The following is a 23106-nucleotide window of genomic DNA, read 5'->3' as shown; positions in this document are numbered from 1 at the left end:
TATTATATGTATTTATTTTATTTAATATTAAGAAATTAGAATAGCTAAAGAGAAAATACTATGACAGAAAAATAATAACTATACAAATTAAAGCGAACTACGAAAGAAATACTTAGAAACATTGACCTAAACGCTAAACGCCATGAAAAGTAACCTTAATTATTGATTCAAATTTTAATTAACATAAAATACTGCACGCTGCCCTAGTCCTTGTATGTTCAATAGACTATTTTGCAAATTGAACAAAAGACTTTTTTTTTTTTTAATTCAAATAAGTCAAATCAGTGAGTGGGAGATTGGCACTCAAAAAATGCTAAACTGAAAAAAGAATAATTCTTTAGCTGCATGGACGCGTAATAAGATAATGAACATATTCGCATAGTCTATTGAACATACAAGAAATAGAGCAGCGTGCAATATATCTAAAACTCATAAAAACTATCAAAATTAAGAGTAATAACTGAGGAGTGACGAAGTTGTTAGGTGTGCGTGGGAACGTAGATTTTAAAGATGAGCGATTTTTTGATTTTTGATCAAATGCATAGATTTTTACAGTCAGGGCTTTTTGCGGATGCGTTGCCAGACGAATTAATCAGGATTGACAAGGAGTTGACCCCCTGAGTCTACCACGATTAAGGTAAGCACTAAATAAATAGTCCAGTGCTTCGATTATGAGCGCTATCTTCATCTGTATATATCGAGACGCTATACTTAACTTCTGTACTATCTGTATCTTACCTCGGTATGTTCTGCCTACTTGTCATATCGACATCATATGATCGAAACAAGTCAATGGAATGACCGCAAACAATTAGTACGCGTTCCTTACGTCATTAACATTTAAAATAGTTCTCATTTATCTTTTAAATAGGCTTTTAAACTCCAATAAATTCCAATTCAAGCAAAAAATGCTCGCTTGAACATTAATTTTGCATGACTTTTGGAAATCACCTAGACGGTACGCTTAACGATCGTCTGTATGTATCTACCGATCGACTACAAAGCCGGCTCCTTTGACGTCTCGATACATACACTTGAAAAGATAGTAAAACAGATGGAAAAAATATAATAACTAAATATTTTTTTAGAGTGGTACATTTCTGACGCATATAATCTGTGTCTGACGCCTAGATACTCTTATTAGTTAATAGGACAGAACCTAGCGACATTATTTCACATCTAGGTGTTCGTTTTATTAAAGTAACATTTATGTCGGAATTTAATTCGACTTCAAAACTTAGTTATTTCTCTCTCATATTTTTAATAGGCTTTTAATAAAAAAAGTGCAAAGCTCAAAACGATTAGAAATTTTAATAAATTTCAAGACACTTTTAATGCGTAGATAAACGTATCGAGGGGTTCTAGACCCGTCGGTATAAAATGATGTACTTACATCAAAACTTGATGGTGGGGGTATCGGTACACCTTTGTAGTCGGTCGGGAGACTTTTATCTTCAACTATGACGTAATACTGAAGCTATGTCATTTTAGAGCGTAGATATGTGTACCGTGACGTACGCTTCCCCTTGATTCATATCGATGTACCTACCCAAAACTTGAAGGTGGGGTCGGTAGTATATCTTTATAATCGCTAGAGGGAATTTATCTTCAACTATACCGTCAAGGTGAACGTATGGCGTCTTTATCTTCCCACCATAATCGAGACCCAGATCTTGTCTTAATGTCGTTTAATTTTGATTTTTGTTTTGTATTTTATTATTCCTATGGATAACTTTGTAGTGTCAACTTTATTTAAAATGTATTTTGTTTTTCTTAATAAAAATGGACAATGGTCCGTTAGTAAGTAATAAATAATTAAATAACGTTCTCATACAGATAACGTACTAACTCTTAGTGCGAATGCATTCTTAGCAATGATAATGCTCAAATTCCGCACATACCTTATAATTACTAACATCGCCATCGTCGGCTTGGTGTGTGTAAAATATAACCAAGACACAAAATAAAATGTTATAATAAAGAAGAGGGCACAACAAAAAAAAACGAATTAGTCAAAAATATATTTTCCTTCGTTATTTTTCAAAAAAATATGTAAAATGGATTTAGAAAAATTAATTGTATTTACAAAATCAATATTTTTGAAAATATTATAATTTTTGTATCAAAATTTCTCAATAACATATATTTTTAAAATTAATTTTAAATATTTCAATTTTTTTTATATTTCCTTTATTTCTTCAGGTAACTCATTGTACAGCTTAATCCCTTGTACAATGAGTTTTGAGATTTTGTTTTTTTCCTCATTGGTAATCTTATTTTTTTTTTAGCCCTTGTTTCATATGTATGTATGACATTGTTGTTTAAATTTTATTATTGTTTTTATTTTATTCATTCCCTTAATTATTTTATGTATAAAAATTGCCACATTATATTTAATTTGTTGCTTCACTGTGAGCAAGCCATTTTCTTTGTGCATTCTTTCTACATTAGAATATATATTACTTTTGAGTATAATCCTCATTGCCTTATTTTGAAGAATTTGTATATTTTGAATTTCTCCTTCATTACATAAAAAAAGAATGGAAGAACAGTAATTTATGTGTGGACATATTATTGTTTTATACATAAGAATACTACTTTTTTAATCTATTACATTTCGTAATCTGAAATGAATTTTTTTTTTGAATTTTTTTTGTTACATATTGAGTATGTATTTTAAAATTTAAACATCTATCCAAGTAGACCCCGATATATGAATATTGTGGAAAAATGTTTTATTTATTTATTTATTTTACAGAAACAAACAGTCGACAATGATATAATAACATAAAAAAGATACGGTTTAAGGACAGACCAGCGAATTTTCTAAATAAAAATCATACATATTTAATTGTGGTACAACAAAAGGGTGTGTTTATGTGTATTTGTATGAGAGTAAGTGTATAGGTGTGTTTGTGTGTATGTGGGAGTAAGTGTGAGCATAATTAAATAGCAAGTGGGATCGTATCGCAGCCAGAAAGAATCAGTCTTAATTTATTTTGAAATAAATTAAGGGGCGTGTTATATATATTAATAAATGATAAAAAAAGCATTATAGTTTGAGCAAGAACGATAGAGGAAAGAGTGTTGTGCATAGTTAGTGCTACAGACTGGCAGATGGAATAAATACTTATTTCTTGTCACGCGAAAGGGGACATTAAGATTAATTTTGGAGAGTAGGTTAAAAGAGTCTACTTTATTATTTTGATTTATATAAATAGCATAATTCAGATATAGTGCGTCTTTTTTCAAGAGTAAAAAATCCATTTTGTTTAGCAGATTGGCTGTAAGTGCAAAGCGTTTTATTGTTTTTATAATCTAGGTATTTTAAAAATGTTCGTTCAAAATTTTCAATCCTTTCTGTTTGTTATGTATTGTGGGCTCCACACAACGGATGCAAACTCTAAGTTACTGCGTACAGAAGTGTTATTTAAAGTTTTCTTACATAACTTAGAAAAAAATTGTTAAAAAATATAAATCTACAAAAACGCGACATGTTTGGCCTTGACAATTGTGATGTCTCGTGACGATGTTCAATTTAAATTTAAACGGTCACAAACAAAGTTCTATATTTAATCGTGACGTATTAGGGGCGTGGTCAATGGAATGACCGTTTTTGCGGGAATTCAAAATTACAAATTTAAAAATATTTTTATGAGCAAAAAAATTTTTTTTACATCATAGATTTTTATTACTTTAAAAAAAGAAAAAAGGTAGTTTTTTTGTGTTCGTCTTGTCTAGGTAGGTTTACAGATTTCCAGTATTTTATTTTCCTTTGCGTTACTGGCCGCTATTTCCGTTCCGAGTAAATGCCCAACAACAGGATTGAAGGTGTTTAATGGCGAGTTTAAACAAACCAAGTTAAAACGGCCATTAAGTTCGGAGAGGTGAAACATGAACACGAATAGCTTTCTCGGAGATCATAACTCCGTCAGTATCACCGTGCCGACATGGGTCTGCTCGTCCTCTCCCTCTACCTGTTCAGTTCACACACTGCACACTGCAGACCCTCGACCGGCACAGGAATCATCATTACCATCATCATCTTCAGCCAATGCATTGGCACACCAAATGCAATTTCACTTTTTTTTTTGTTTTTTTTACAATATACATAAGAGGTAAAACAGAATATTAAAAAAATAAAGGATAATTATATGTAATTAAATACATATTAACAGTAAAAATAGTAAACAAAATATCCCACACAGGCATGGCTTGTTCGTGGGTATACAAGAAATGTTTATGAATTTTTGCTCCTCTGATAGACAGATATTATATTTTTGTGTAATATAAGAAAGAGAAAAGAAAATATTCTGTAAAAGATTACAGGGCACTATTTTTCATAGTAATTAAAAGAGGAAATAAAAAAACATAAAAATAATCCTTATTATTAAAGGGCAACAAAATATATCATAGATCGGGTTGTGGTCCTGTGGCTAGTGTCTCGGACTCACGGACCAAAGTTCCGTCGTTCAAATCCCACTTTACTCCGACTTGATTCCATTTTCTAATATTGAGTTATTTACAACTCGTTGAAAATGGCCCTCAAAATTAAATATTTGGGTAAATCATAAGAACGCAAGTATTTCTTTTTTTTTTTTTTTTAAACAGAAAAAAAGAGTTAAAATTTTTAGTTCGAATCCAGAATAGTGCGTGTTTTTTAAAAGAAGGAAGATTTTGAAAGTTTAGGATCAATCAAAAAAATCAAAAGAAATATTATTAGAAAAAATATATATATATTTAAATTGGCCTATAAAATATTCATGTCTCTGCTAGCCTCGTTTTACAATGTGGTATTTCTAACACACGATTCCTTCTTTGACTTGATCTATTTGAATTACTAATAAATAAATTTTGGTTCTAAAATATATATTTTAAACATTGACATATATCATCAGTAAAAGAATCAGTAAAAATAATTTGTTATTTGGGAGTTACTTTTTGACGATAAACTGAATTTCCATAAAAATATTTCAAATGTCAGAGATTAAGGAGTGAAAATACTAGGTTTCGTACTGAGAATGTTCGAAGACTTCGATAGTATACAAACTCTTAAAACTCTTTACACTGCATTTGCTCGTAGTCAAGCGGAGTAAGTATTGTACTCAAATATGGTCTCATATGATAAAGTACATGTTGGTACTTATTTAGTTTTTTTATTGCTTACTTCTTGGCATGAATACTCGACAAATTTACTACTATGGTGTATGTTTAAGTTTATTTTTTTTATTTTTTTTATTTTTTTTCATATCATTTTAAGTTGCTAGAATTCCACTCGTCCATGCGCTAGTAGCCGCAAGACGAGCTGTAATCTTACTGCGTTTTATTATTATTATTTATTTCATTTAAATTATTTATTGACAATTCTTGATGGAATTCCATTGTAATACACTGTATAATATTCGCCAGTCTGAAGATGCCCATTAGAGGGTGAAAGCGCTAATTGGTCAAAATAAATAAGTGGAAGTGTACCAAGTATTTTTTAAATTGATAACTTATATGTAAATATAAGTTATTACATCATTATTATTATTTACTTTTTAAAATTTCATTTATACACTAAATTTCTTTGTGAATTTAAAAAATGGGAAAATGAGGGCTAGAGATCTTACCGTCCATGCGATCTGTAGCTACAAGGCGTGCTGTGATCAAGCTCCTATCTGTTATAATTGAAATTGATCTTAATTGGAAACGAGGAACTAGAATTTCAACCGTCCATGCGCTCTGTAGCTGCAAGACGTGCTGGGATACTTATTAATTGTACAGCGCCCTTGAGGTGATTTTCACAAAAATTGCGCTATATAAATTATCGAACTATATATAAATATATATATATATATATTTTCACTGTTTTGCAAACAGAATATAATAATACTATTATTTATTTATTTATTTATTCATACTTTTACATTGTTTGTATTCTTTTTTATACAGAATAATGTTCCCTCACTGTGTCCAGTGCCGAGAAAAACATTTTACAAAAAGTGAAACATGCCTAAAATTACTTATTTAACAAAGTTAACATAATAATAATAATTTTAAAAAACGTAATTAATCTAAATAACCTAATTATCATTAACATAATAAACAATATAAACTAAAATAATCATAAAAACATAACTAATTTATATAGACCAATAGACCAAAATTCATAAACAGTACACACATTTTACCTATTTGGCTTAATCCACTCATCGATCCGTGTGCAGCCCACCTCCACTATCCATTTCTTAATAGCAATTTATTTATTTTGTATTTATATATTTATTTTACAGAAACAAACTTTCGACAATGATATAATAACATTAAAAAGATACGGTTTAAAGACAGACCAGCGAAGATTCTAAATAAAAATTATACATATTAAATTGCGGTACAACAAAATGCTTTGCTTGTAGTAAACGCCGATTTTCGGCACTAAACTGAAGTGAAAATTAACAATGTTTTTAAAAAAACGCAAAATTTACTGTAAGGTATATTTTTTGTTGCCTTTGAAATAATACAGCGAATTGGAATCACATCTAAATAATTACTTAAACATTTCTAGAAAAGTAACTGCTTCGACGCATGACGAGCACGCCGGCCGCCAGCGCCCATTTTCATTTGTTATTATAACCAATTCTTTGTTTTTTATTTCCTGATAACGATCCGGATATTTGGCAATTCGAATGACTGGAGTTCGGATAAACCTTAGAGTAATAACACGCCACTGTCTAGAGTCGCCCATGCGGAGGAAAGCCATTATATGATCATTAACTACGAAGTTGGCTACGGATTACAGGCCGCAGGCACTCGGGTCGAGAATTGCAAGCGAAAACCGAAACCGTCCGTTACACATTTGTTGTTAAACTAAAAACATAACCAAAAAATTGGAACGCTTTTTTTCTATGTAATATGGCTAAAGGGTTTCTTTAGAGATTTATTACTCCAGGAAATAAACGTTTTGAGTTTTGTTGTAATTTGTAAAATCCCGTATACTTTTTGGAAAAGTATTAAAAATCTTAGAACCAAGCCAATATTACAGTAAAAATCATGCTTTTGAATACAATCATCATGTCGACCTTGCCGGAAATCAAACCCGAGACCTCATGCATGAAAGACAAACGCTCTAACCAGTATACTACCGGGGGTAGTATTCCAAACGCTCTCGCGGCCGTATTATCTCGTGTATTTACATACCAAATACAAAAAAAAACTGTTTTCTGGTGCCGCTAGAGCGGTTCTGAATAGCACCCAGACGGACTAATCCAGGCTCGATTTTTTTTGCGCTTTTCATATTGACGGAGGAGGTGCCAAGGAATAGGGTATTTTTACTAGTCGGGAATAACGTTTGAAATAAAACACACATTTAGAGCGGATTTCTACTATTCTAATATGATTAAATTGTACATTGGTGGATTTATTGCCAAATGGCAACTTCTTCCAACCAACTGATGATTTCACTATTTATTGCTCAAAAAACTTTTATTTTTGAAGTACTAATGTTGAATTATTTTTTTTATTATTATTATCTAGTTATTCTCAACTTTACTGTGTTATATTTATATTTAGTACGTAAGATTTTCTCATGGTTATTACTATCTTTAATTAGAAATGTTATGTTTCTTTTTAACTTTTTGTATTATATGTTTACTAAATTGTTTAGTTTTAATTATTCTATTATTTCATACTATGTACTATGTACATGATTATTGTGCACTGCTGTGATTATTGCTGTAATTTTTATTTTTTTTGTAAAATGTTCTTTGAACCGTTGATGAATAAATAAATAAATAACTGTTAAAGTATTCAAAAAAAGTTTTAATTTATAATTTGCTAGTTAAAAATGAGCACTTAAAACGCGCTTCTAATAGACATTGCGTACTAGTTTGGTGCCAAAACGTCATACGTGCCGTTTGTTCTACAGGGTGCGAAACGTCTGGTTTACGGGTAATTCGAAATATGCATATTTTAAAGCTTTCTAGAAAATTTATCTGACGTCGCACAAAAAAATATTAATACCATTATCATCCTAATTTTTTGCTTATTAAAAAAAAACATGAAAAGACGCGGGTGATGTACAAATAAGTGGATTTAGATGACGATAAGGTTTTAAATATAATAATCATGTCACAATCGGTGATATAGATACTAACTAATATTTTATTTCATTTTATTCAGAAAACATTCAGTCATACATAATAAGTATTGAAAACAATGATTTTCTAACATAAAAATACCAGTTAAATTTTCATAAATTATGTAAAATTTAAGTGAGAAAAGAATAGTCGTTGACGTTAAATAAATATTATGGATACGAGTATACCTGAAAATTACAGAACCGAAGTTTTGATTTTCGTAACTTAATTTTATTCATTTCCTCTGACACGCCACAAAATGCTTCGAAATAACAAACCCATATGAAAACTCCAACTTGTTAATAAAGTAATGTGTTTGCCCATACAATTAATTCCAGTGGATACCGAACAGACCACACACTCATTTTCATAATCCGATTACTAATTCGGAAAGGAGTAGTCACATATCTAATTTCCTTTGTAATCGGTAATAGGTTGAATGAGTGATTAATCGTCAAATGTTTTCTCATAAAACGTAAACAGAGGAATACCGCTGTTATCAAAGGGAAATGGATCTAACAGAATGCGTGTTTACCACCTACATCTCCACCTAGGTAAACAAAAGCGTTATCATATTTACTTCTCGTTTTCGGCTTACTAGATAAACTCATATAAACTGAGCGCGAGTGGTTTGCCGTGAACGGTATTAAAATGTAAATATTAGGCGAGATTGTCACGTACCTTTGCATTCGTGAGCGTCTCTGGAGGTCGCTCTCCCCCAGGGTCGGTCGAAGTGGAAAGGCTTACACCGCTCGCAGTCCTTCCCCACCGTGTTGTGGCGACACTCGCAGGCCAGGCCGTCCTTCCCGTGGACGCACTTGCCGGCGTGCCCGTTGCACTTGCAGCGGCCGCCCACCGCGAAGTCCGACACGGCGTAGTGGTGCGACATGGTGGCCGTGGACGCCGTGGACATGGTCTCCAGCGTGTTGAGCGAGTAGCTCGCCCCGTCCCTCGCGTCCAGCCCGGGGGACGTCGCCTCGTCCGACAGGTCGGGCTCCTCCGGCATGTGCAGGCGGTTGAACACGATCTTCACGTCGGTGGCCGTCACCCAGTCCTGGAGGACGGGGGAGTTGTCGAACTCGGAGGCGCTCGGCCTCCCCTCCAGCGTGCTGAAGGCGATGCGCCCGCCGGTGCCCCCGCCCTCGGCCCCGTACCGGTGGGAGTCCGTGCAGCGGGCCTCCTGCTCGTTGGCCTTCGTGATGGTGGCCCGGTTCTGCCTTCCGTACACCCGCTTGCATTGGCTGGAGTAGAACTGGAACGGCTGCCACGTTTTTCCGTAGTCGATACTCTTGAATATGGCGATGGAGTCCGGCTTCGCCGAGCGGGGACAGAACTGCATGCTCACGTACGTGAGTTCGTACTTCTTCCCGAGGGACAGCGTGAGGGTGACGTTGTCCGGAGGGGAGTCGACGGACGCGGGGGGCGGCAGGGGGTCGGAGCGCCAGCACGTCACGTTGTTGGGGTTGTTCAGGTCGGTCAGGTGATCGACCGGAAAGCGCTTCTTGGGCTGCGCGTCGTCGCAAATGTGGCAGTTCGGGAAGCGGTTATTCTGAGAAGGGTCGCAGTAGCGGGCGGGGGCGTGGTGTCCGCAGGTGCTGGAGGCTATCACCGGCGCGTTGAAGGCGGCGTTCACGAAGTCGGGGATGCAGCGGAGGGCTTGCTCGTCCTCGTAGCACGGGTCCGCGGGGTGGGCGGCGAAGGTGTGGACGTAGCTCTCGCAGGAAGCTACCGCCCACAGCGAGGCGACGAGCGGGAGGAGCCGCATGCTGAGGAAGGCTGACCGGCGGTTCAGTCCCTCCGGGCCGCGGGCATACTCCCGGGAAGTCCCGCGGGGTGGGCTGGGGTGATCACTCGGGACTTTCCCTCGGAGCGTGAGTGTCGGATTTCACGTAATCCTTCAGCCGGCGTCGATAACCGAAGCCGCCTTTTTGTCGACGGGTGACAAATTTACCGATTAGTTCGTACCGCGCAACTGGTCGATTCTTAAGTTTTATTTTACTACTGAATTGTTTATTCGAGGAGTAATTCGATCTGCGGAAGTCGGCGACTGACAAATTAAACCCTTTCGGGTATAAAAAGTATCGCGAATTTATTTACAGAGTGACTGGTGAGCGAAACGAAAGAAAACTGCGAAACACAAAAAATAAAAACATGTACTTATAATTCTGTCAGCGTACCATATATATTATTTGTAACAAGCTCGCGAAACTAATTAATTAATTAAGAAGAGCACTCGAGACATCCGGAAGATCTCGCAGGCGAAATAATTGCTAGGGGAAAACAAATTACGATAAATAATAAAAACTTTTAGCGGAACGCCGCAAACACAAACACAGAACATAAAATACTGAATAAATCATGCCATCGATTCCCGGGGAACTTAAAAGAGTTGGAATAAAAATATCAAGTGCAACCGCGCTACTGCACTAACTTTCCGAAGTTAAACAATTCTTCAAACAATCGGGCAAAGTCGCAACAGGGAGCCAAAGCTGAAGAAATTGCAAATCAAACGAACTTCAAGCACAATAATGATAGCGAAATAATAATAACACAAAACCTCGCCACCAGTCACAGATACTGTTGTCACTCTGGGATATTCGGCAGACGCGGTGTCTGGTCGCGATGTTTGTCTCACGGGGGCTGCGCACGGTACGCGGGCGGCACGCGCTACTGACGCGACGGTAACGAAGCGACTGAACAACGAACGACTGTCTGGTTCTGGCGAGTGAGGTTGGTTGGTTTGGTAGGTTGGTCCGCGCGCTCCCCCCGCCCCGCACCCCCCGTTCCTGCGGGATGCTGCGCCGGGATGGAATAGAACATAGACCCCAATAGCAATAACATAACAATATTATTATTATTGCTCTTTTTGTTGCTGTGCTAAAAATTCCTCCGGATACAGCGCCGTAATGTGTAAACTTATATTAGCAATCGAAATTAAACTTAGTTTGTAAAAAGCGATTCTAATAATTATAAAGAAGTTTTTTATATCTTTTTACTCGATAAAATACTATCAAACCAAGCAAAAAAATACATTTATATCGCATTATTGTTACAAGTTTGGTATTTTTTAAATTATTCCGTACGTCACTAGTTTTTTTAAAGAAATATTTGCGTTTTTACGATTTACCCAAATATTTAATTTTAAGGAACATTTTCAACGAGTTGTTAATAACTAATTTTTAGAAAATGGGAATAAAAAAAAAGAATTTTTAAAAATTAATATTCATCTTCATCATTCTATTTCCACACCTAATGGTGCATAGGGAACTGCATTGGCACACCAATCGCAGCGTATCTTGATCATTTTTATAACATGAAGGTAAGATGATCAGTCTCACGCTTCAAATACCAGTCCAGGGACTATGAAATATTTCTAGTGTAAAAACACCCTTTTTAATCAATATTTCATATCAACCATGCCGGGAATCGAACCCGAGACCTTTTGCATGGTAGGCAAACGCGCTGACTATTACACCACGAGGCCGACGAGGAATATTAGCGTTCTTATAATTTACCCAAATTTAGAAAATGGAAATCTAGTTGGGGTAGAGTGGAATTCGAACCACAGACCTTTGAGCCGTGAGTCCGAGACAATAGCCACGGGACCACAACCCGTTTCAGTTGTCTTCGGTAAGTTGTCCGGATTGGTGGGTTGGCTTTCCGATAGCGGAAAATCTATCAGAACACGCTATAATTGGTTGATGTAGAAGAACTTGTGACGTCATTTAATGTAGTTAATTTTTGGTGCATTTTAGAGAAACTTCGCCGTATAATGAGGAAGTTAGGTGGTTTTTTTTTCGTAATTTTATTTTTCAATATACTAAAAAGCTAAGTCAATTTTTTTATAGTATTTTTTTTACGTTTTGCTTTTTTTATTACTTCGCGTGTGACGTATCAAGTCATCTTCCCCTCTTTTCGATGAGTTCTGCTGATTCGTCAGTTGACTTACCCTAAACCGGAAATCTATCACAACTCTCTTATCGTTGGTTGATTCAGAAGTAATGGTGCAAAGCAGTATATTTTCAATAAAATCGTCTTTCTTACTTTTCTCATATATTTTCAATAAACAATACAGTATAATTTAATACTCATTTTTTTACCGAGCGTAAGATAACATTTTTCGTCTAATTTCCCGTAACACTGAACTTTGTCATTGTTATTTTGGATAATTTAGCAGGGTCATTATTGATGCGTGTACTTAATTCCCAGTTTTTATTTAACAATAATTAAAAACTAATCTCATTCATGCGTTCATTTTTATTGATTATGAAAATTAACAAATTACAACAGGGATGGAGAATACCTTAAAGAAGGTAATATGGAAGTCTAGGCATTTACAGGATTTATGACCTGTCATTGGCTGGTTTAAGTGGCCACTTTACACACTGAGAAACATTCACCATTTTATAATTATAACAATGACATACAGACTTTTTTCAAAATAAATTATCTGAAATGGTGAAGAAGTTCAGATTTAAAAAAAAAAATTCTTAGTTAATAGACTATCAAACTATGTTAAAATTATTTTCTTAAATATTTTTTGTATCGTTTCAGCCCTCTCGGCGCTTTTTTGATGATTCTGAAGAACTAGTGACGTTGTTCAAAGTAGTTCAATTTTATTATTTTTTTATGCATATTCGAGAAATTTTGTCGTACAATAAAACATTTAGGAATTCTAATTTCCCGTAGCACTGAACTTCCTTTTTATACTTTACATAATAAACAAGACCGTGAGTTTTTTAGGTAATTAAAGCGAATTCATTAATATTTAAAAAAACAACCAACTCTTAAATAAACTTCATTTCATCGACGAAAACCCAGCTTCGCGTGTGCAACCACCGCCTTAGCGATCCGGTTATGCCATTTGGCGGTAAATATATTCAAATATTGCTTGTTAAAATAATAACAAAACATTACGCCAAATTATTGTAATGCAAGATTTAATTATTTTTTTAATGTAGCCATCAATTTCAGGAGTCGAAAACACTCCAAAAGTTATATTTCACACACAAAACTGTATTCTTCATTCCACCCGGACACGGCAGTAAATTACTGACGTGAAACGTGGAAGGTCAGTGCTACGGGAAACGGGAAACGGGATATAAAACGTGTTTTCTTACTCGCGGTAAAAATTAGAGCTGTTCATTGTACGACAAAGCTTCTCGTAAATGAATGAAAAATATTAAAAATAATTTTAATAAAATTGAACTATGTCACAAGTTCAATCGGATAAACTAATGAATCTAACTGTAGCTGCGAGACGTCGTGGGATATTTATTTATTGTACAGCACCCTTGAGGTGATTTTCACAAAAAAGGCGCTATATAAATGATCTAAATATATATATACGTCGTGATAGATTTCCGGTTTCCGGAAAACTAACTCACCAATCAGCAGAACTCTCTGACGAGAACTTGTGACGTCACGTGCGGAGTAATTCCAAAATTGCAAAACTTAAAAAAAACCGTAGCGCTGATAATACGTCATAAAAATATTCACCATTTTTACGGTTAATTTTATAGTCTATTATCAAACAGTTTTTTTTTTAAACCCTCCGAATTTCCTCGTTGTATAGTTATAGTCTTAAAATATAGCTTGATTAGAATGACAGTTGTCAGCAAAAGTGCTGACATAACTTTGCAGTTACGTCTAAGGAGTAGTTTATATTGGAACACGAAAAATCATTTGTATCTGGCGTGTTATTTTTTTTTATATACAATGCTTGACATACAAATCAACATAATTATACAAAATCAGCTTTAAAACTTAAAAAAAACTCAAATAAACCTAATTATTAATGACGTTCTTACAAGGTTACATCATTTTGCAAAAATGTAAAATATGGGACAAATTTATCAATATTAATCGATCGAATAAAAGAATAATTAATTTGATGTCGTTCATGAAAAAAAGTATAAAATGTCTTATTTTTGGTGAATAGTTGTCTTAAACACACTGTAATAGGCTTGTTTTTGCGTTTTTATATCATTTTTCAGAAACAGATTTTCATGTTTGCATGAAAAACCTGATAAAATCGATTTGATCGGTACATGATCAGTGATCAGTACTTTCCCACCACTAGTCACATTAGTTTGGCAGCTGTCATTTTAATCAAGCCATATTTTAAGGACTGTAGTATAAATAAAAACTATGTTTTGATTCGATATGTCCAAATACTTGATTTCGTCCCCTAGGATTAAGATTGCAATTTATTGAAACAGGGGAAAATACACAAAAGTCTAGAAATGAAACGGTTAAGGAAATGTTGATAATTAAACTTTTAAATGTAAGCAGAATGTTTTACGGTTGTAAAATGACCACTTAATCAGCCACTCGGAAGCACTGTAATAAGCCGAGACTTTCACCTTCCTTTCTTAAAGATGTTTTCCCTCTCTGTTTCAATCAATTTCAATAAGTTTAAACAATTTACAAGTCACCATCTTCTTTAGTGACCGCAAAAACACAAACAAAGCTAGTAGGTACCTAATAGATAATTGGTCCGTTCACCCAATCAGGAATGTGTAACAAAATGTGTACGAACAGGGTAGATATAGTGTAGAACTCCAAAGCAAACACCGATATCGATATTCCGATCTTAATAAAGGGGTCGATATATGGATCGATCGAAGTCCTGATTGATGGCATCCCTAGTTACCTTTGATTATATCGACGCAATTATTTACATCAATATCAGAAACAGGACCGCATCGAGGAAACGAAAATTTAAGACATTTCGCCGATTTTACTCCGGTCCGGTCGTAAAAATCTACTCGACACGGTAAAATTAGAGTAGATCAATTTTTATACGGGTACATATTTTATATTCATTTATTTTATTTATTTTTTATTTATTTAATTTTACAATACGCCCAAGGGGCATTTACAAAAAAATATACAGGTAAGTACAAACGTAGTAAGTAATAATTTAAAAGATAAACAACGCTTTTTTGTAAACATGTAGAAACAATAAAAAGAATACTGCCATGCAAAATAAAAAGTGAAACTTTACATAGTAAAAAAGAAAAGAAAAAATATGGATATAAGAAAAGTAATTAAATTAAAAAGCAAATTGTAAATAACTAGTAAAGAATTTAAACAAAAATATGAATAAATTTATATATACTTATACGTATAAAAAAAATGGTAGTAACAAATTATTGTTAAAAACAAATAATAAAAATTAGTTTAAAGTTAGTAATAACATAATATCTGGTACCCAAAAATATTTGATACATTAATTTCAGAAAAAGATAATAATAAATAATAATACACATCAAAAACAGAGAAAAAATTGTATGAAAAAGAAAGTTTTATTACGACAATAATAATTAGTTTCAAACAGTGCATTTAAGAACGTTTTAAAATGGATAATTGTCTTATTAAAAACTAGTGGCTACTATCAGGTAAAAATCGGTCAAAATAAAATCGAATGGAGATTAGTCGAGCTCATGATGTACAGATGTACTTACTGATGGCGTTTGTCTCACATTAAATAAATAAAAATATATTATCAAATAATAAAAATCAATCCACCCTATGTGATTGTATCGTGTCTTGTAGATTTTTTAATTCGTCTTAAAGACTTGGGCCTTTTTGATAACATAACAATAAATATGTATATATTTCGAGCTCATGTTTTTTTGTTGATAAATTTCAAAAAATCTTTTTTTTAAGTTATAAAAACAATTAAGTATCGAAGAAATAACAAGAAAATAGTTCAATGTAATTATCGATATTCCCCAATCAGTACCCAGTGGTGCATGGGCCACTTCATTAGAACACAAAATGCAGCGCATGTCTTACTCTTCAGGTACCGGTCCAGGGACAGTGAAATATTTTAGTGTTGAACCTCGTAAAAAACTGATTTTTCACGTTGATCCTCCCAGGATTCGAACCTAAGACGAAAGCATGGGGAGCGAATGTGATCGACTGAAAAACACTCGTCTGGGGTTCTAATTGTATTTCGCAAGCCAAACTGTATTCTTCATCCAACTGTACGCGACATTTCAATAATAACCGTCATTATCATTTTCCTTTCCAAACCCAGTGGTGCAAAAAGCACTGCATAGGTAAACCAAAATACCAAACACTTAATTATTAATTACCAAACACTTAATTATCAGGTTAACCATTTCAGTAGTATGACATTTTTATTATTATTTCACAAAGCTATCCGTTTAGTTAGTAAAAAATTACTTCCAAAAATCTTAAGTTGATAGTCAAAAAAATCTCAGTTTTTCAAACTTTTATTTGATGTTAACATTATTTGTGTTGCTTAAGCGTTAAAATAAAAAATCACAAAAAAAAAATATTTTACAGTTTGGCGGGAATTCAATTATGTCAATGAAATTGTTAAAAATAAAATTACCAACTATTAAAAAAAAAAACAATATTTACAACAAACAAAATGTCAATTATAGTTTTCAATTATAGAGAACAATGACGCGAATGTAAGTTTTTCGTTAACAGAGGTAAGCATCGCGAAAAATCATAAAAGTTGTTTAGGACGGATTTGCTAGTTTCTTTGTTGATTGGTGAAAAATTCGCGGGTATTGAAGCGACAACGTCAGTGGCCTTTTTCTGTAACTAATTCGTTTCGTAAATTCATTCGTACCGTATGAGAAGCAACGAGAGCGAAATACGATTTTGATTTCGTCAGAGTAAGATGGATATATGACGAACGAACGAACTTACGAAACGAAATTGTGACAGAATAAGCCTCCAGGAGGATTGATCAGTTGCTGGCTTCCATCTGCGGAGTGTCGACATCGGTAGAACTACATCGACGCGAACGGTAAATATAAAGAATTATATTTGACTCCTAAACTTGAAGCGCATTGACGTAATTGTTTTTTCACTATCGCAAAATTCGAAAATTAAGTAAATACAAAAGCAAAACTTGTACTCGACGTAATTCTAATAGAATAAATATTTTGGATTTGACGATAAACTCACTTTCACATCAAACGTACAGATTACTGGATTAAAAAAGCAGCAACTAATGACAACTAACATAGCACCTTCATTTTATCACCGTTTTTGTAACAAACTTTTTTATTTTTTATGATTCTAATTAAAATTATGTACAAAAAATAGCCCACTTCAGTTCCCAATAGTAATTTATTGACTTAATTGATATACTTACAAGATTCTAGCCGAACAATGACATATTGAGAGGTTCAACGCATTGTTAAGGCTTTAAAATGGACAGTTTAAAATTTAAAAAAACAAAAAAGCATCATGTATACATAGCTAAAAACATAAACGATCACATGATATTGCAATAAATATGGCAAAAAGACACTGCTACACTAAAATATTTAACATGTTACCAAACAATATTAAAAATACTGAGTTAAATACAGGAGTGAGACGTTTGTTCAAATTATGGTCATTAGAAAAAAGTTTTTTGCATTAGTGATAGTTTTTAATTTTTCATAATGTAATATGTAACGTTTTTCAAGTAAAATTATTGTTGATGTAGGTTAAGTGTAAATAATCAATGTAATTTACAAGAACTTACTGACGAGTTGTATGTATGCAACTCAGCAGGACTTTAATTTAAGACTATTTTGTAAATATTTTTGAAAAATAAATAAATGTGCATAAGTAATTGTGAATATAAATTTGTTGCTACTGAGGGAAAACATTTTTGAGAAGGGATATGGAAGGCCTGTCTACAAACATTTGGACACACTCAAATCATTGTTAATTGTTAATATGGCTACAATCTACAATTTAGGTCATGACAAGTTCAAAATAATTTTGAAAGTTTAAATGCGATTTCTGGAAAACGTTGTTGTTATAATTATAAAAAAAATTAAATAAAACAAAACCTACTTTTTTCTTCTTCTAATAACCCAGTTGCCAGTACAGCTCTGTTCCCGACGAGGCAATTTCTCCGGCCGCCGAAGTAATCGCTATAATTTTCTTAACACGTATCAAATTATTTCTTTATATTTTTATTTTTCACCTTGTCGACGTCGGTAGCGAACGCCATCTACCATTTAATTCTATACCGGACCCAATACCCACATCAATCATACTCCGTTTATTTACAGAGTTAAGCTAAATGAACTTCGAATCCAGAACATTTTCATTTAATAATTCACTAAACCATTCATACCGAGGTAACCCTTTTATTATTTTCATATATCATTTGAGCAGTTTGTATTAGAGAATAGGTGCTTTATTTTTATTTAAATGTATTTTAATGTACTGGTTAGCGCATTTGCCTACCATGTTGATGTCGTGCGATGCTTTTCCAAACGCTCTTTCATCTCGTGTATTTATATACAAAATACGCGAGATAAAAGTGGTTTTTACGGCCGCGAGACCTTTTGGAATATCACCCCTGGGCTAATTGATTATGTTTGCAGTTCATATTAAGGTGATTCTAAACGAAAATATAAAACAAATTATTCGTGGCGCTTTTATATTTTTTAATTGAAAAATGCCAATTTTACGTTTATTTTCAATGGAAATTTTACAAGACTTGGTTTGCGGAATTTTTACACTGTATTGATTAAAACAAATACCATAACGATATAATTTAGGTTCTTTTCACAAAATGGTGTACAGAACAAAAAATAACTTCTCTTATTTTTCATTTGGTTTAGTTATTTTTTTGAAAATCATATTTTACTTTATTGACAATAATTAAAGATAACTTCGTTAATTTTCGATCGTAATCAGAGTCCTAAGAGTCTTTCCAAGTAAGATTTATAATTCATATAATCATTTTCATAGATTTTTTTTCATAAATCGTCTTGTACAATTCGATTTTTGATAATACAATATTTTTATTTTTTTTTCATTTATTTATTTTTTACATATTTATTACAGCAATTTATGTACAAGTAATTATTTATACAACAAATTAATTAAGTAGTAACAGTAAACGGATATATTTTTTATTTTTGCTGTTGGTTCATCTAAACTGCCTAACTAGGGATAGCTTCCCCGTTCTAAGGCAGTAAAGTATGTATTTTATAATAATATTAAAAAGTAATTACAGTTTTATCATTATGTGTGCTTTTTCAGTCTTAAAAGTAAACAATAAATATCCAGAGAAAACATAAATAATACCAAAATCTCTATATCCTAAGTCCTAAGTCATTACTAGTGAAACAAGAAATCAGCTTACGTCCTTCTACATCGGACAACAATTTCTCTGACTCCCTCTGACCAATATGGACCCATGTATGTCCTCATGAGATATTACATTGCCTTGTTATTAAGTTTTATCTATCGAAAAGTGAGCGAATACTAAATACTTCAATTATACAACATAATTTATCTACACTTCAATAAGACAGTTCGGGCATAACTTAAACGTGCCAAGCTTCCTACTAAATAAGTGTATTTAGACAAAACGTTTTTAGTATTTTGAACAAGACAAATTCTTAGACAAGTCGAGTCGGGGGCGCCAGCAAGATTTACTGCTTCTAGGACTAAGTCTGGAGTGATAAGGTAGGAGGGAGAAATAACAGAGAAGGAAGATACGAGGTAAAATAATGTTTTATCAATTCGTAAAATGTCTTGAATAATCGCCTGCTTCGTATTACCATATCAACAAACAAAATCAAGCGGTGTTTTGGAAGACGGTCGAGCCATTATGCTGTTTTTCACGGCATTCTCAGTTAACTTTTAGTCAAAAGTTCAATTAGCGTTTACACAAGGATAATACAATATTTTTTCAGTCCCAGGATCCAATGTCCAAGTGTAAACAGCAATTTGTAGGACAGGACATTGTTCCAAGATGTTGTTTTACTATACTGCCGTCATAAGTGAAACGGCTGTTATTTGCAAAAGTTATATTTTGAGATATCATACATTTTGGTATATCCCCAACATTTTTCATTTTTAAAAATGTATTTTGTTTTATTTACTACATTTTAATTTAACATGTATTGAGACACAAATCCCAACACTATAGGACCAAAGTCATGTGTTGAATTTATGCAACTTTAAAAAAAATCTGTAATTTATTATAAGTAAAAACACAGTATGTCAATTGTTTCTAAAACATAACATTTGTGTGTGTCATATCTACATTGAGTTTTTTCTTATAAATCTCTAGATATTGTATTATTGCTTTAAAAACCTCAACTAAAACATTATTTCGTTTTTTGTGTTGAATTTTTTTGCTGCTCTTTTTTTACGTCATATTTAACTTATTTTGTGAACAAGCTGACTTCTTCCTCATGATGGCAGTAAAGTCTTTAGTCTTTAGGATTTTAGTTAGGTGGCCCCGTCCCAGTTGTTAATAGACGTTGTAGTTTAAATGCAGATTTATTGCGTGACGAATAAGATACAGCACTTGGTTGTGTAGAGCAAGCGTAGCGGCGATGATGGTTTGAAGATACTGCGCCTAAATTACATGCTAGAACTGAGTGACTGACTGACTAAACTTTACCCGACTGGGCGTTGACTGCGCCTTGTGGTCTCTTTATAGGCCACGTTCCTTTGCTCTTCATATCTTCATGGTAGGGACGTTGTTAATGTAATGCAGAACGTTAACCTCGTGTTTCGCAGAATGTAATGAATTGAATTCAATAGAAAACACTCACTTGCTTCATCGGTCGTCACCCTATAATTTCAGGTGAAATTATTTAGCACGTGTGTGTCCTAGATCAAGGTCTATGAACCCCGCAAGTCATTATTTGTGTAAACTTTTAATTGTGTAAGTTGTTTGTAAATTTTTAGCATACTTTATTTTAGAATAAAAAAAACTGAGGCACTGAGCAGATCCTGAGGGGTGAGGACGACGTGTTGGACTCTGTTTATACATCTTCCTTCCTCTTTGATAATCTGCATAGAGTTTGTATTCCTTGGCAATATTTTTTCTAACTTTCCTCTATGCGCAACTGACAGAGAGTCCCTCTGGACTCCTCAACAGCTGCGGGTAGATGGCGGGCTTTAGGATCTCTCAATGTTCTGGGACATTGTCACAGAGATATACGGACAGGCTTTCTCCGCGGGACCATGATTAGACCCACCACTGCGCCCTACTGAAATCTCATCGACAAGACCGTATGTAGGACAATAGCAACTTGCTTGACGGGTGTGTCGTTCCCGCGCTTTTTTCCCGAGAAAATGTCGGCAGAAAAAACACCTTTTTTGTATTTAGTTTGTCTTTTAACCATTCCAACATGTCTTGGTATCAAAGAAATAACATTTTCGCGAATTCACTCGTAACGATCGTCGTCCCGTATTCATTTTAGCCGCGCTCATATGTGAACTACGACCGAATTTTTGTATTGTCCCAGCATCCTATCTTTCGCGGTCGGAGCTGGACTAAGGCACCATTATCCTATCCATTGTATTGCCCTCTTGTAAACTGTAATTTAGCTAGTGCGGGGAATTAAAAAAGGCTCGCTTAGCTACAATTTGACCGGTTTTAAACAGGACAGTAATTTACAACTAATTAAAAATGAACAAAAATTTACTTCCTTCCTTTTTGCAATGGGTGTGTTTGGCTGAAACAGGTGGATACATTTGTACATCTGGAAAGTATATTTCCGAAGGGTCGAAGTACTGAGAAAGATATTGAAATGAGGGTGAGTGCCAGGAACAAGGTGAACGGGCACTAAAATCAACCTTGACAAATAAATAATTAGCCCTACATAATAAAATCCTGATCCTGACTCTTACGAGTAAGAATGGAAACAAAGTACGGATTGTATAAAAAAACTATGAAAGTAGGCTGAATGTCGTCGAAATGCGATCTTTCAGACGAACTATGTAACTTTATTTATGCTAGCCTTAAGAAACATCTCTTATTTTGAAGTAATTATGTTTTTTCTTCATGTATTTTGTTTTTTAGTACATATTTTTGACTAAATCTTCCTTTGACCTGTCTGTTTTTTGGTTGGCTGGAAGATATCGCTTTTAGCAATAAGTACTTATTCTTAATACTTAAAGATTTAAAACAAAAAATGTGTGATAAAAACATGCATGAGGTGCTCAAATAATGTCGAGATCCGTGCATTATATAATGCTGAGATAAGCAGTATCGACAAAATCAAGAAAGGAGCTCGGCGTTGGATTGCACAAGTAGAGCGAATGGACAATGATTTACGATGCAAATGTTGATAGTAGAAAACTAGGAAGACCGAGAAGGACATGGCATGATCAAGTCCAACAAAAGAAATACTATCAAAAGTCGGAAAAAACGTGTGTATGCAAAGACAGGGTGATATGGCGTGCTATTGTCTCTGCCTACCTCTACGGGGAAACGGCGTGATGGTTTGTTTGTGTGTGTGACGCCATGTTGCAGTATTTATGTACAACACTTAGGGTTTTTACTGCATTAACTTTCGCAGGAATCGAGGGGCGTAATTTATACCGCCTTATTTACAAACTTCTATGTTTATTAGACTCATAAATCTTATCCAGTCCTGACTGTCACAAGTCTTGGGTACTTTTCCTAACAGCTGTACATTCCTTCATTCCTTTCTTGTCTAGCAAGAAACAATGTTTGAGGGTAGGCATTTAAGTGACGCATTCTGCGTCCGGGTGGATTTAGAATACAGTTCTGTGTGTGAAATAAAACCAGAACCCAGCACAAGTGTTTTTGTCTCGATGGCTACTCTCAATTTAAAATCTTTAAATATGAAATCGAGTGGAGGGAACAGTAAGTAACTTATATAATATCGTAATTTATTTAAATACCCAAACATACAAATTGTCAACAGCTTTATCTCTAACATATTACAACAGAGATGAAGAACATTTTAGAGAAGGTAATATAGAAGTCTAGGTCTTATGACCTGTCATTGGCTGGTTTAATAATATGTTTGTAATGTATGTTATATTTGAACAAATTAACTAAATTAAGTGGCCACTTTATACACTGAGTAACATTCACCATTCTGCCCTTATTTTAACATCTATATTCCTTCAATTCTTACATCCGTTGATGTTTGTGAAGTTAAAGAGCCGAAATCTTTATTTATGCGGGTAAAATTCATTAAAATCATTCAAA

The 23106-nt window shown here is 34.0% G+C and overlaps 1 protein-coding gene across 1 annotated transcript; it reads right to left on the bottom strand.

Moving 5' to 3' along the window:
• Positions 1-8798: 8798 nt before the first annotated feature.
• Positions 8799-10792, bottom strand: LOC148274324 (netrin-A-like; the record flags this gene model as incomplete). The annotated part of the gene is made up of 2 exons (XM_088237284.1): positions 10675-10792; positions 8799-10387 (listed from the first exon to the last, which is right to left on the bottom strand). A coding segment is annotated over exon 2 (1084 nt), but the record flags the coding sequence as incomplete, so codon positions are not given.
• Positions 10793-23106: the final 12314 nt, after the last annotated feature.

The sequence above is a fragment of the Micrasema longulum genome, unplaced genomic scaffold (genome assembly GCF_059751315.1).
Source record: "Micrasema longulum isolate JH-2025_06_02 unplaced genomic scaffold, ASM5975131v1 h1tg001683l, whole genome shotgun sequence".
Taxonomy (NCBI): Eukaryota; Metazoa; Arthropoda; class Insecta; order Trichoptera; family Brachycentridae; genus Micrasema; species Micrasema longulum.
Note: the sequence above shows the minus strand (reverse complement) of the source record. Positions and strands in the feature narration are given on the sequence as shown.